The sequence below is a fragment of the Cygnus olor genome, chromosome 5, assembly GCF_009769625.2.
Source record: "Cygnus olor isolate bCygOlo1 chromosome 5, bCygOlo1.pri.v2, whole genome shotgun sequence".
Lineage (NCBI taxonomy): Eukaryota > Metazoa > Chordata > Aves > Anseriformes > Anatidae > Cygnus > Cygnus olor.
The window spans coordinates 60,315,242-60,331,361 of NC_049173.1; the positions used below are offsets into that span (position 1 = coordinate 60,315,242).

General features: G+C 38.1%; 1 protein-coding gene and 1 long non-coding RNA gene across 6 annotated transcripts in view; one reads left to right on the top strand and one right to left on the bottom strand.

Annotated features, from left to right (window-relative positions):
* LOC121071566 overlaps positions 1–16,120 on the bottom strand; it is a 299,785-nt gene that overhangs the window by 184,242 nt on the left and 99,423 nt on the right. The window lies entirely within an intron of this gene.
* Positions 1–16,120, top strand: part of SYT9 (synaptotagmin 9) — a 69,915-nt gene that overhangs the window by 28,831 nt on the left and 24,964 nt on the right. For all 5 annotated transcript variants that reach the window (XR_005820693.1, XM_040559908.1, XM_040559910.1 and 2 more), the window contains exons 2-3: positions 3,050–3,401; positions 6,306–6,852. Coding sequence is in view for 4 of the 5 variants with exons in the window: in XM_040559908.1 (XP_040415842.1) it covers positions 3,050–3,401; positions 6,306–6,852 (899 nt within the window). In the remaining variant the exon portion in view is untranslated. The remainder of the gene's footprint in view (positions 1–3,049; positions 3,402–6,305; positions 6,853–16,120) is intronic.

Genomic DNA, 16,120 nt, shown 5'->3' on the forward strand with positions numbered 1-16,120 from the left:
TAGAAAATCTTATATTCTTTCTCTCCAGCTACATTTTCTGTCCTGCAAATGTAGCACACAAGTTGATTCTGTACAATAAGATGAAATAGAGCCATTTAAGCCAACTCCATGCCATGTTCCACACAGAGTACTTAACAGTCCAGCTTGGCATCTTTAAAACTGGTGTCATCTCTTTTGTTTCTTTTCTTTTTTTTCCCTTCCAGATTATTCTAATTACTTTTTGCTGGTATTACAAGAACAAATGTATATAGTAATTTTACATATCAACTGTGCAAAGTATGTATTCAGAGAGAATAAGAAAATAACCAAAAGCAGCAAGTTGGAGGCACAGGAACCTGGACAGAATTTACTATAGTTGTGTATACACAGTCATGACAAATTTTCTTTTTATTATGTCTTGTTTGTATTTTTGTTTCTTATAAAACAGAAGCTTTAGTTTTTACAGGAGGAACAACATAATATAATTCCTTTTTGGTAGATACTACCACTAGATATCAGAAAGAAAAATACAAGATACAACTCCTTTGAACTCTGTCTTTAAGAATCACTGGAATGCTAACACCTGCAGCTCACTCGGCCAGCTGTTAGATCAGTAAAGACGTTTTTTGTCACTTACAAACTCTAGCAGATTATTATTATACGCCAGCTAAGTTGCCAAGGAGATTTGCATTAACACAGACCAAATATTTTAAGTGGAAAAGCTGCTGAAATGTGCCAGCCAGGTGGTCAATATCTGAAAATTACTGGCCAGTGAAAGGTTACAGCTTAGAGAACTGCCCTTTAGCTCCATGGTCTTTCATAGAAGGAAGACAGGTATGTGATTGTCCCTGTTCCACCCACAGAAATAAAAAATGCACACAAGAAATGGTTCCTAAGGATTCAGAAAGAAATAAAATCAAGATGATGAAAAATTGTCGCTTCTTACTCAGCAGCTTGGCAAGTTACCTAAGCTGTTTGTTGCCCAGCTTCTCCGAAACTCATGAGATGAGGGTTCTTGGTGTTACATTATTAAATGCAGGTGTATATTACTGAAGTTTTTCAAACTCTCCAAATTAAATGTAGTTCATATTGCTATTATGTATTTTTTCCTCATGAAAGCAGTTTTTTAGATGACTGTGTCCTCTGCTAAAGTCATCCTCAAGGTAGGGAACTGGTAGTCTGCCTTTCACATTGTTTCTCACCTTCACACATCCTTGGCACTGAGCAGGTTGTAGATTTCAGTTCTCACCTTGTAATCTTCTGGCTGGTTCTGGCAACTCCCAATTTCTCATTTCCTTCAATGCTGGATCATTTACACAAATCAGTTCTTTGAAAAAGTGACCTTTTTGCAGACCTCTGATGTATTTCTTCCTTCTCCTCCAGAGAATCCAAGACAAATTGCTTTATTCTGAAGGTCCTCCATCACTACTGCATCCCAGTTCATCAGCTTTGTAATCATATGGAAAGGTTGTCTGCCTTCACTGCCAGACGTGTTTACCAATAAATATTTCAAAAATATCACGAACCACCATTCTTTCTTCCACATTGCCTTTTATGCATGGGAGGAATTTCTTTAATTAATTTCAGCTCTGAAACTCTTTGCTATAATTCCAGGCAGGTGCTGTACTGTTCCTACTGTTAATGAGTTTTGCCTTCATATAACTGGGAGAAGGACAGAAAGGGCCGTGCTGGCTAAAATTGTTTAAAATTGGTTTTCAGCATGCAAAATAAACTGGACAGCTCCTGTGTGAAACTGATTGTAGTGTCACTCCCTGCTCCGTGGAAATTTAATCTGTCTGGCGAGTCAGAATGAAACTCACAGCAGGGGCTGAAGCTATTGACTTTTCCACTTTTTTTTTTTTTTAAATATTCTTTGTTCAGATTGACTGAGGCTGTTTCACCTGAATTGTCATTCTTAAATAATTGTCCTGCTAGGAGCAACCATTCAACCTCATGCCACCCTTTTAAAATCTAGGCTAGCTCTTGACATTCTCAACCTACAAGCACTGTGAAAAATTGCTTCGATAAGGTTGTTTATAATTTGAGGCAGTAAAACAGAATTCTTACTAATTGTGTTTCAGGCATGATCAATTATGTAATCCACAGAGAAACTAATTTCAAAAACACTGTAACCATAAAAACAGCTGTTCCACTGAGTCATTTTCCCAATGTGCAACTTAAAACAAAGCAAAACAAAGAAAAGCCTTTCCTAGTTGCAACTTATTTGTGTTGATATGATTATGGTGTAGGATAATGCTAAGAAAGGGGGGGGGGGGGAGGGGGAAGAAAGAAAAAGTCACCTCTACACTCCTTTTATATCAGAAGTTCAGCAACAGAACAAAGAGCCTTTGGAGTTAAAAGAAAATAAAAAATAAATATCTCAGTTTTGAAAAGAGATTAGTACCCTAAACTAAATGATGAACAGCAGGACATGTACTGATAGTCAAAAATAATCTGTGAAGGTAAGAATGAGTCTAAGATTAGAAAGAAAAGAATTAAACTAATAAAACAAGATACTTCAGTTAAAGACCTAAAAAAAATTCATATCACATATGTACGTGCATACACGCAAATGTTTATAGTTATGTAAGTATAATACAGCCTCTAAAAGAGATGGTAGTAAGATCTCATAAAGAAGATGAAGGGAATTTCACTATTCAAAAGGAAAATAAAGAAAAAAAAAGTACTGCAGGCATTGCTCTTTCACCAGTAGAAAGTAAAGTGACAAAGCAGGCAGCCTTTTTCATACTTAGAAAGACCCTTCATCTCACCTGGCTTTTGGAGGGAAAATATAAACTAAGTTCTATCAAAATGAACTTTACACTGAAGTCCAAACAAGGTTGGTTAGTTTTTTGTTCATTTGTTTGTTTTCCCCTTGGGGGAAAAGATTTTAAAAAGAATAGAACATTTAATGTGCTCCTATTATATGACTGTTGCAGGGACCAGAATTTAATTTCTGTAGATCTGCTACCTAGAGATGTTTACTTCCCATATTGTATGCCTTGGAGATGCAGAGTTGCAAACAGAAAATACTACAGATCTGACATGCATGTGTTTTTCTTGTTTGCAGATATCTCAGTAAGCTTGCTCTCCTTAGTTGTCACAGCCTGTGGTCTTGCTCTCTTTGGTGTGTCCCTGTTCGTGTCCTGGAAGCTTTGTTGGATCCCTTGGCGAGAGCGTGGCCTGCCATTTGGGAACAAAGACAACAAACAGGAATCCCTGAACTACACAGATACAGAGACCAATGACCATGAATACAGTGAAGATTTTCTGGGTCAGCCGACAACCTATCCAGAGTCCTCCATGAAGATCAGCCACACCTCCCCTGATATTCCGTTAGATGCTCAAACTGGAACAAAGGAGAACTGCGTACACAATGCGCGAATGCATCGTCAGATCACTGAACCAACCTCTTCTGCTCGGTCAGTAACTCCAATTTATCTCTGGTGTCAATCAATACAGATACAGCCCAAATAGTACAGCTTGATTATCTACTACACCACTGTATTACAAATGCATAATTTACTTGACACGTTCTTTTAAAAAATTACATAAAAGTTATTCAGGCACACAAACCTCTTAGATTAAAAGGACAGGATAACAATGGTATTCCAACTTTCTATCAACTACTAACTCATTTGTGCCTTTCCCCTCAGAAGTTGGACAAGCATGAACACCCTAGATCTAGCTTGTAAAGAATATCCATTTGTACTTGGCAGTGATACTGAGCACTCAGTAATATCTCCTCCAAGACTTTTAAAATAGCTAAAGAAGAAAAGTAGGGCAAGCTAATGAAACACTTTCAAGAGTTAGAAATAGAATTAAAAATCATAGGTTTTAGACACGATCATGACTGTGGGGGGAAAAGTGACTGAACAAGAGTCAATGAAGGCTCCAGAGGAACTGGAGAACCAGCACAAGAAGGAACAGGAAAGAAGGAGGGCGAGGGTGTGTTATGCTTCACCCAGTAAGAAAAAGGATCTGCCCATGAAGAGCCAGTGAGTAAATTCTTGAGTCAAAGCAGATGCGCTTTAGCTGGGGAAGGTACAGTCCTAGCCCAATTTTTACTTACTAAGCCTCTTTTCTTGTCATCTGAGAGGGCAAATTTAGCCAAGACTCTTGCCTGCAGGCACACCTGAACATGGGTAACACGAAAGCAGCTAGCAGCCAGTTCAGGAATTGCCAGTAGTCCAAAACATGTCTCAGAATTTGAGAAGCCTTCAAAACAGCATGAATGTTATGCAGCAAAAGCTCCAGGTGCTCTTTCTCTTTAGATTAGTGCGAGAATGGCTTGGGCTCATTTTGCTGTAGAAATCCAAGGGCAGCTCAAAGCCACAATTATGAATACTCAAGCTCGACTCCTGCCACATGCAAGTTTGAATTCCAGCTCAAGACTTATATCCCAGAAGTACAGTAGTACAGGCTGGTGCTGCTCAGTTTTCAAAGCACTAGCAAATAAGCATGTTGTGAGATTCATTAAAAACAGAAAATTCATATCCATCATCTAACACCAAGAGCTCTTGTGTGTCTTTAGTATCACGAAATCATTGAGTCTGATGCAGGTTCTGTCTTCTACAACAGGGTGGCAGTTCTCATACGTAATCAAATGACGAATGCACAGCATCACTACAACACAGTCATCTCACAAGAAACAGTGGAAATCCCAATCTGTAAAAGAACGTGCCTCAGCATCGTCAGTGCATGGACCATGTCTTCACTCCTGTGACTCTCTGCAGTTCACTTTTCTGCCAGCTGTTCCCAGCCTGGCCCTCTCCAGCAGCAGTTATGCTGGCTCCCTGCCCACAAGAGCAGGACCTGCCCGGGTCCCACCCCAACCCTATTCTGTTTGCTGCTGATGAGCTTTGCTCATTACCCCCCTCATTCATTACCCCATGCTGTTGCCCAGGTCTTCCCCGAAAGACTCTTCCACTGAGCAGGAGGGGCCTGTCTTCCTTGCACCGCACCCTTGGTTTGTTCACCTTCACCTCTGTGTCTGCTCCTTGCCTGTGTAACTGGGTGGCCACAGAGAGCAGGCACCTGCCCCTGCGCCAAGTCCTCGTTGACTTCAGCAAGGCAGAGCTGCCTCCCGTGTTCTTCTTTTTCATTCTTCCCCTGGATAGGCTGCACCTCCCACTGCTGCAAGGAGCTTAAGGGTTGAGCAATATAGATCTTTTTTCTGTGACATGGTAATATTTTGTCATGGAAATGACTAACAGAGAGCTATAAAATTATGTATTTGCTATACAACAAGAATGAAAAAAGGAGGGTAGTTTATGAGAGGCTGTTCCTTTTTAAAGCATGCATAAACACACATTTAAAGGGGAGGAATGAGCAGTGGTACCAGAGTAACTACTGCTGATTACATTCAACATAAATAGCTTTGGACTAATCCTGTACTAGCATTTTCCATGTGCTCTTTTCACGTTCAGCCACCTCTCATGATACTCCAATACACTGAATGATTGCTGAATTCGAATAGGACAAAAAAAAAAAAGTAGAATCCAGCTCATAAGATTAGGATTTTACCTAATCCAACTTTCACATCCCACTACCCCTACAGGGATTGCAATTTGATTTCTGTTATCTCATGAAGTGGAAATTTCAATCACAATAACTCAGTGACTCCAGGTAATAAATCTCACTGGACTGAAGCTAAAACCAACTTTCTCTCCTTAGAGTAATGAAACTAAAGGAGCTTTTCAACCTAAGTACTGCGGAGCTCATTACATCTGTTACGAGTGGAAAAAAAAAAAAAAAAAAAAAACAGAATGAAACAAAACAATTGATGGTGTGGTCAACCAACCATCTCAGATGAGAACAGTTCACTTGAAAATGAGGTAGTAGCACAGATCAATGAGTAACTGAAATGGAGAGATGTCAAAAAGTATCCTCTGTGTCCATCCTCATCTTAACACCAGAAATCAGCAATCTCAACAGGTATAATAAGCCAGATCCTGTTGCCATTTACATAATGTAACTCATTTCATAAGCATTATGAATGTAAAGGAATCAGCTGAAAATGGTAAATGATAAGAACTGCTACAGTTCTTATCATATTACATTATACAATGTAATATAGCAGATTCTTTGGATTTGCAATGTCCATGAATTGAAATTTGTTACTTTCTTCAGCCAGCTTTGGAGAGTGCATACCACTAGCTTGAGACAATTATTAGTTAACATGCTTTATAACATTAGCAAGTACAAATCTGACCCTGTTGTACATTACAAAAACACATCAAATGAAAACAAGATCTTTGGTGTGTATGTACAGATTCTTATGGTCATCAACACAACCTATTTCAATTCTTTTATTTTCATTTAAGGCATAATTCAATCCGGAGACAGCTCAACCTTTCCAACCCCGACTTCAACATCCAGCAGGTTCAGAAACAGGAGCAACTGACAGGAATTGGCCGCATTAAGCCAGAGCTATATAAACAAAGATCAGTGGACACAGATGATGGCCGGAGGAGTAATAGCAAGGCATGTGGAAAACTGAACTTTATTCTGAAATATGACTGTGATTTAGAGCAGCTGATAGTGAAGATACACAAGGCCATCAACCTGCCAGCAAAGGACTTCTCTGGAACTTCGGATCCATATGTGAAGATATATCTGCTTCCTGACAGGAAAACAAAACACCAGACTAAAGTGCATAGAAAAACCCTAAATCCAGTATTTGATGAAGTTTTTTTATTTACTGTCCCATACAATGATCTGAATGCACGGAAACTCCATTTCTCTGTGTATGACTTTGACAGATTCTCCAGGCATGACTTGATTGGCCAAGTGATAGTGGATAATTTTTTAGATTTGGCAGATTTTCCCAGGGAATGTAATATTTGGAAGGATATTGAATATGTCACCAATGTAAGTACTATCATTTTTCTTTTCGAAATGCTTTGTTTCTGATTTTATTTCCTTAATTATAACTATAATTCTCTCATACATTTATGAAGGAAAATACTCTATTTTCTCTCTTTCTCAAAATTAGATCTTAATCCAAGGAAACTGACAGTACATTTCAGTCTTCATTTCTTGTCCTTTGTATATATTAAAAAATGTCTTATGTAAGAGGTACTGGGTTTAATAATTCCCCCAATGATAGAAAAGCTACAGAACACCCTCCTCTAAATCTCCATCTAAAAATTACTTACGGAAATACTACTTAAGGAATTACTTAAGGAAATACTACTAAGGAAATATTACTGCTCTTACTTTGCTTGTCTTTCTGTGTTTTCCATTATTTGCCACAAATTACATCATAATAGTGAGCCAGAACCACAGATTCAAGATTTCTTGTGTAATGTTCTTCAATCCTTTACAGAGAGATTACATTACAAGATTACATTACAAAGATTACATTTTCCTAAAATGAGATGATGCCACATTTATAATCCAGGCAAGCAGAGTTCAGAAAACACTTTCCAAACCAAAAATGTTATTGGTCAGCCTAGAAAAACTTAAAATTATAACCACCACCTGAGCACATGTTCCATGAAAGAAACAAAACATACTGAATTGGTTTAAGACTTTGATTGGCATAGATTTGTTACATAGGGAAATAGGAAATTTATAAAATATTTCTATATTCTGTCCCAAAGTCTCTGGTATCAAGTTCAATGCAGGAATCCCATTAGGAACTATGCAGAAAACCACAAAAATTTATATTGGAAAAGAAAGACCTTTATTCTTTTCCCAAAGCATGAGCCTACCTACTTGTAATGCTATTAGAAATTAATCATGCACACCCTATGGAGAACAGATGTTCAATGAGAAAGATACACTACAGAAATCCACAAAGATGAAGCTCCAAGTGTCAACAGTCACTAAATATTTCATTTAGTGCATCAAACCATACTCAAATTGAGCATGCATTTTAGAGTCAAATAAACCCAACATTATTAATAGTATGACTGAAGTGTAAATTTGTTAGACCTCAATTCAGGAAAGCATTTAAGTATAGGCTTAGTTGAATGTAAGAAACTGTAAAAAAGTTAAGAATGTCCTGACACAATTAGTTTCCTGAAATGAGATCCTCACCTTCTAATTTTTCCATTCTTGCTGTCATCCCTAGTTGTGATGAGCTTACTCTTGTCTCAGCTGCAAATTTTGCCCATTCAGGGCAGGCGGTACACTTGAGAACACCAGTATATGCTGCCCTAATGAACTGTGGTCCTAGAAGGGCATTGCATGATGCAGTGGGACACTCCTGTTAACCTGATGTTGAAAGTTACAGCTTGTACTGACCATAGGTATATATATTTTTTCTGTTTAGTGCAGAGCTGCCCTCACACAGTACAGTGTACTCAGAAACTAGAAAAAAATCCCCAAGCCCACTAGACGTGGAATCAAAGTAAGTTTAACTGTTTGACCTACAACAATTCTGTCATCCTCAATTGACACATTCTTCTTTCTTACCTTGAAATAAAGCTTTTCCCCAGTGTTCTAGCAGTAACACAAGGGTTGCCTGGCAATGAAATCATCTTCGAAGCACAGGTGTTCATGAAACAAACGCCTTTCTGGAAGAAAGTAGGCAACTTGCATCAGAATTTTTATTATGCCTACGCTGTAAGCAGAACTCATCAAGTGTTTGGCAAAGTTTTATACCTTTCTGGTCTGGTAGCATGCCGAATTACAGACCAAACGGGTTAAATCTGGTTTTTGTTGTTGTTTGGAATTCCTTTTTGCAATTTGATACTGTCCTTGTTTTAAGGGGTTCTTTACAGTCTTCTTCCTCAGCATCACACATCTTTGGGTGGAATGTTCCGTGCACCCACCACACAAACCTCTTTTACATTAGGAGGGAACTTCAGCAGCAGCTTTAACAGCCCCCTTGCTTGAGGGTAACAGGTGGGGGCATGGGCAGAGTGTCAGGGAAGGATAAGCCTGACTCTTCTATGAAGAGTTACCTCTCTTCAATCACAAGTGGAAAGAGAGAATCCATCAGAGCAAAATCACGGTCATTCCATGTGAAGCCTGGCTTTGTTCAGCGTTAAGTGTCCCAGGCTCAACATTTCCATTTTATAGTCACCTGGAAGGTGAAGGCACCAGTAGAGTGACTTTGGTCTGTGGTGTTCCTTTTTCTGTGCTTTAACTCTGTGCAAAAGATTGGCTCTGGAATTTTTTTAATCACTTCTCCCTCCAAATTTCCAAAGAAATACGACCTGTAGTTTGTGTTGAGATTTTTTATAATTTCTGAAATTAAGGACTTGGAACTGAAACGTGAGGCATTTATTAATTCCTACTACTACTGATTCCTGTGGGAAGCAGAAGCCCGTTTACCCAAAAGGAACACAGGACCCAAAATCTAGACTTGTCACTGGGTTTTCAGCTCACAGAGACCTTTTGAAAGCAAATGACTCACAGTAGGAGGCACGATCCAATTTGGGCTAATCTGAGTTCCGGGATAACAGCATCAGATAAATGAAAGTATGGAGCACTCAGCTTACTCCTTAGCATTTCCCAAATGTCAAAGCTTTGAACCAAGTCAAAACTATGAGAAACCCTCTAAGCGTTGCTTAAGAAACCAGGTTGCAGCACGTTTTCTTCTCTGTAGCTCAGATATCTCCAGACTGACAGCAGAAGCTGAATCCCACTGGCTACTCAGTGAAGCCATTCAAAGAAATAGAGCTGTGGCTGTGATACAGTCCTGGCCATGAGGCAAGTTTGTTATGCTGTCAAAGATTTCATTCATTTTGATTCCTTGTGCTTCTTGGTATACCAAAGAACCAGAGATCCCTAAGACCTTGTTTGCCATTATTCTCCATTTTATTATGCTCTCATCCAAGTTGACACACTGACAAAAAAGAAAGCATCAAATTCTTTCCTTGCCCTCCCTAATGGTCTATTTCTAGGGAGCGCTGCACACCGTACCTTCAAGAAGCCAGCTTTACTACAAACGATGCCATTAAACTGACACATCTTGCCACATGCTTCCTTCTGTTTTCTAATAACACTAGATATCTTATTTATCCAAAACCAACAGTTTTGATCCGTTGGACTATAACTACTGCCACCCCAGAGCCTGACATTAGTTCATAACACGGGTGCGTGTCAGCATAAAAATGTTCCTTCGTGCTCAGAAACAATTTGCCTCCAAACACAAATCTCCAACGGCAAAGCAATTGTTCTTCTAATCCCAGCGCCTCTGAGCAGAAAAGCTCTCTCCTGTAACACTGACACTTTTTCCAACCAGAATGAAGCAGCAGTGGGCTGTTTAATGGAAGAAATAATTAAGCAGATCAACTTTAGATGAACACAAAGTGAACTAGATAAGCTTTTCATATAGCCACCAGACAAATGATGCTGTTTCTGGCTCAGGAAAAAAAAAAAGAAAAAAAAAAAGGAGGTGCTCTTTACAGAACACGGGGACTAACACGTGCTTGTGAGACAGAGCTCCCCCTTTCAGGGTGGCATCCCACTTGGGGGAGCGTTTAGTTTTTCTGTTAGGCTGCAGATGCAAAATGAGCTAATATTATTCTGGTAGGATTACACTGTGGTTTTCTAAATTTAAAGGGAAGAATTATAAAGGCAGAGAAACTCGCATGGATGGCCTCAGATGTATAGGTGTAAGCTCCACAATATTTTAATACACAACTCACCTACTATGTGAGTAGGTTCATTGAATTCTGCGGGATTACTCTTTTGAGTAAGGATTCAGCCAGCACAGGAGGGGGTCCAATCCAGTTCCTAATTTGTAAGGGTGTAGACTGGGATATGACACAGTTAACATGCAGTAGCCTGAAGTTCTGGTGATTCAGAAGACACGTTTAAGCAGAAATAATCCAAAAAAAGAATTCTTAATTAGAAATTTATGTGGCTATCAGCAAATTGCTTTGAGATCCTTTGTCAATGAGAAGAGCTATATAAATGCAAATTTCTTTCATGGAATTCATTTTATTTATCCATTTTATTTAAAAAAATGAAACAGATTTTTATTGTGTTTTGGTACTAAATATGAAGGGCCAGATATATCCCTGTTGCAAGCTTTTGAAACTAATAGAGTTACAGTACAAATGAATCTGTCCCTGGATATCTATTATGTATTACTGAAAACAGAAAGTAATACAGTTTTAGCATAAGAAATATAGCTGTTGGGGTTTTTTGTTTGTTTGTTTGTTTTTAAATCTAATCCAAGCTCTGTGCCTTCCTCACACTTCCATAGCATCTATATTCCTGAATTATTTACAAGTGCAGTTCTGGTAATCTAAAAAGTTTTGCTTGTGTTTTAAAAGCTGTTCACTTATATTAATTGGCTCAAATCTATCCAATATAGCTATCAAGACGTTTTCTATATAAGAATGTTTTGTTGTAAGACCTTTCTAGGTCGGAGGGCTCAGATGCTTTGCTGGAATGGAGGGAAATACTTCAGATAATATTTTAATCAAAAAATATATATATTTTGCCCATTTCAAGAATATGGTGGTTGGAATATAAAAGTTTAGTGGCATAGGGAGAAATAATGTTCTTCAAAAATCTAGCAAAACAAGAAAATGTATCCAAACTGATTGCAACATGTTCCCTTTTGTAGTGGTTCTCAACTGTAGGCCAAAAAAGTGATCATTACTACTGCTTTTCTGTATTTATCTTACCCAGTTGGTAGCTTGTGTTACAAGTCTTCCACCTTAGCTGTAAGCAATTTCAAACATCTGAAGCAAGACGAGCCCAGCAAACAAGGACAAGAATATTCAAGGAAGACCCAAGAGGCAGCAAGGAACTAGGAAAACCTTCCCACTGCCATGTTGTGATGGCCAGATCCTGCAGAGCCTTCTACTCAGGAATCTCTCTGCTAAGTTTCAAGCTATGAAATGTGGAACATCTTCTTAATTCTTGCTGCAAGTGATACTACAACTGTGCTGTACTTTCAGAGAGACTCTCCAGAAATTCTAGACCCAATTTTAGGGCTTTTCTCGATTCAGTTTTAGAGATGATGCTAGACTGTATTCTAGAGGGGGTTGGGTTGTATGGATCTTGCAGTTGGCAATGACAGTTGAAATGCCCTGGGTAGGGATTAAGGAAAAGCAAGTGCATGAGTGAACAGTTGGCTGAGGGGTTGGGCTCAGAGGGTTTTAGTAAATGGGGTTACATCAGACTGGTGGTAGAACACTAATGGTGTTATGCAGGGCTCCATTTAAGGGCCTGCAGAGTTCAAGAAGCATTTGGACAATGCTCTCAGACATCTGGTTGAATTTTTAGGTAGACCTGTGTGGAGTCAGGAGTTGGACTCAATTATCCTTGTGGGTCCCTTCCAACTCAGGATACTCTGTGATTCTTTTAGGATAGGTTACAAAAACATTTGTAATGTATTGTTTGGTAGTCTCTCAAACATATTCATTGTTTGGAGTATGTTTTTTTCTTGTTGTTTTGTTGTAATGTTCATAGACTAATGGCATGTTTTGAAGAGAAAAAAGTTATTAATATTTCTTTGATTGCCATCTTCAAACTCAAATGTGATCAAGTGAGAATATTTGGCTTTGGGGCAAAAGTCTTTGTCTTTTCCAGCCTTAATTATTCTATGAAAATAAAATCAACAACTACAAAGGACAGGTAGCTGTTAGTCCATTTCAGAAGAATGAGAACTTTCTCCTTCAGAAGATTCTCAGTAACCACTTCTATAACATTTTGTGGATCCAGAAAGAAAAATAATTGCTTGTTAAACACCTGGCAGCTATGGGGCACAGAGAAGGATTTCTGTGAACTAGACATCTAGCTCTGGTTCATAATGGTTTATTTGGATTCTCAAAATGTTTGGCCTCCACCAGTCTCTAAGCAGGTGATCTCTCTAGAAAAGAAGAATATTTAAAGGTGGCCCCCACTTAGAGCAGGGTAATAATGAAAGTAAGAACAAAGAATGGAAACTTTCATTCTTAACTGGGTCAGCATTTAAAACAAAAGCAAAACAAACAGCAACCAAAAAAAAAAAAAAAAAAAAAAAAAGAAGAATTCAAGTGGTATCTTAGTACACATGATAGTGTTTTGACAAGGAGAGAATTAAAAAGTGGGATGGTCATAAGTATTTGAAATTTTCCATTCTGGAAGTGCTGATTGTTCCCTGCTGCTATTCTCAAGTTTGCCCAAGAAAGAAAGATTTGAGAATTTGTATTTTTAGGCATTTATGTTGTATAACTGAGATGTAATTGGAATCATAACATCACCAGAAGGAAGTTCCAAGTTCCCTGTTTCAGAGATGTTAATGCCAACCACAGTATGTGTGTGGAAGAGAGGCAAAGAGAGAGACTAAATGATTTGAGTCAGTTGCTTATGGAAAGCATAATAAAAGTAAAATTTTGAAGCCGGACCAGGTTTTCTGCAGTTCAAAACTCTGTTCTGTCCTCACACTGAGAAAAAATTTCCCCAAAGGTTGCATCTCTCAGGACCACTCCTGCTAAGAGGCTATGTGCAATTTAATGTATGCCAAATACACATGCATACTGTTTACACCCCCAAAACTCAAGGAAAATAAACCTCTGTCTTTGAAAGAAGTAAATACTGTGGTAAACTCATGGGCAGCAAAACAGACACAGAGGACATGACTTGCTTGAGTCTGGGCACTACTTAATAGCAGAAATGAGACTGGGTTCAGAATCTGCAGATTCCTGGCACCTATAGCACTGCTTATCTTCAGCAGTTTACACTCACTGCAGCTGGCAGTAAGTCAACTAAGTCCACCTACTCTGATTTTAAAAAATGTTTAGCTTGTCAAGATGTTTTAGCCAGTATTTCTAAAATTCCTCGTTTGGCAAATTGCTAGATTTTTAAAAAGTAATGACATTGAGCAAGATCTCAGGAAAGCACTTAAAATGTTTACAGTGTTTTTTTGCAGTCAACAGTTTGAGAAGGAACAGAAACAAACCAAATCTCTTGCTCTAGGTATGAATTCAAACCCAAAATGTTAGTGTTGAAGTGCCATATCTACTTTTTTGGGACTGTAACAGTAAATGAGAAACACTAGATGACTTTTTTTTTTTCTTTAAATACAGAAGACCTATCCAAGCATTAATCTGGCACTCCATTTGCAGAAAATCAGTTAGTCTTTGGCATCAGGGAAGCAATCAGTGCAGAGGTGTACCCATTTCCTTGATGTGCAAATACAAGTCTTCTTGGAAGAGAAGAGTCTGGGTTTGCAGACCCAAATGTCTTGGCCACACTAAAGCATGTCAGAAGCTTAAGGAGCAGCAACAGTTATTGCATGCTTAGGCAAATTAAGGCAGCAGACGCAAGCAGTAAGATTCACCACACTTAAATTTTAGATGGATTAAAAGTAATCAATAAAAACACACAACCAAAACCAAAAGCACTCAGAAAACTACAGTAAGCTTATTTACCTTAAAGAGGCAAATTAGTGGATATTCATCTTCTCATAAAGCACAAAGGTCACTCTTTATCTCATATTTTTCCCCCTTTTTTTTTTTTCCTTTTTTTTTTTTTTTTTAATTTCTCACTACTGTGGATTACCACAGTAAGGATGAAAAAGAAATCAATTAGCTTTCAGCATCAGAGAACTGCTTTAGCCAGGGCTTTTCCTATGTTTTTGTTTGTTTGTAATAACTATATATTTAAATGGGTTCATTTTCATTATCAAAACTGGGTTTTTCCTTTTGTCTTTTTGTGTTTTCTTTTTTTTGACTGATGATTTTGTTAATTACTTGTAGGAGCAGATTTCCTAGAAATAACATAAGTTTAAGTGATTAGAAAACAGCACTCAGCATGGCTAAAGAAAGGACAGATCAAGTTATTTACAGTTGTATGAAGTAGAGAAAATACTGACATGTATTTTCAGAAAATTTAAAGCCAATGGATGCCTAATCCTGTTTGGAGCAACTAGCGAACTGTGAGAATTATAATCGAGAAAACTTGGGAATGGTCCAAAGTCTGAAAAAAAAGTCAAATGTTTTGAAGAGCAATGGTCTGAGATGCAGATAGGCTGGTTGCAAGTCAGCAGTACAAATACTGCAAGTGTGGCTCTCAATAATCAAGAATGGTGACAATTCAGTGTAAATGATTTCCTAACAGTCTTTTAGCTCCACAGGCATGGCCAGAAACAGGATGAATCTTATAATAACACTGAAGCCTCAGTTAACGTTTACTGGGCCTTTTGCACTAGTTTAAGGCCAAGTTAATTCAGAAAAATGTGTATATGTTTATGCACCACATGAAGTTTACCGAACCTGGGAACACAGACATCAGGGTTTCTCCACCAAACAAACAAACAGTAGAAATAGGACCATTTCAGTGAAAGAATTCTGGAGAGAAAAAATAATTTTAAACTCAGTAATTTGAGAAGTCAAACTTCAGAATAAGACGTTTTGATTTTGCATTTGGAATGCCTTTCTATTATTCAATATATTCAAATATTCAATATATTCAAATATTTTGAAAGTTGAAATAGGAAAAAAACACCCTGCTTTTTTAAATCAAGGCAAAAATTTTCAAGTCAAGTTATATATTTCTGCTTCAAAATGGAAATAACTTATATATATAACTGAGTTTCCATTTCCTATGAAATGGAAATCCTGGTTTCTGCACCAATTCTTCCCCAACCCCACAATGCTGCATATTCTCGAGTTCCTCTCTCCTCTTCTGCCTTCACATTACATGTACCTCCTGCATCCCAGCCCCGTGGCTGTGGTGTGAAGAACACTTTCCTCCATGTATTAGCCACATGCTAAAAAAGGTTAAACCCAATCCTAAATTCCTGTTTTTCTAGATTATTGCAAGAGTCTATAACCACCCATGTAGTATACATTCCCCTTTCTTCTCACCCTCCTCTGCCAATTCTTTTTATCCAGAAATCACTCTCTAAACAATACTCAGCCCTCGGTGAAGCAACTCACAATAACATACATCCTGCGTACAAAAGTAAAGGCAAAATGTGATCCTGGCCAGCCAAGCCAGTCCTTCAATTATACCATGCAATTTTGTTAGTGGAAACAGCAAACAAAAACAATGCTCTAGTATTTTACAGTTCATAGGCAGCATTTCTTCAAGATGAGCAAAGGGCATTCGCACAGCGGTAACTCTGAAACAGCTGTATTAACTGATCTTTGCTCTAACCAGCCTGCACATAATTTGAGATTAGATTGAAACCATGGCCATCTTTTCTACAGGGTTATATAACTTTCAGCTTAAATATGTA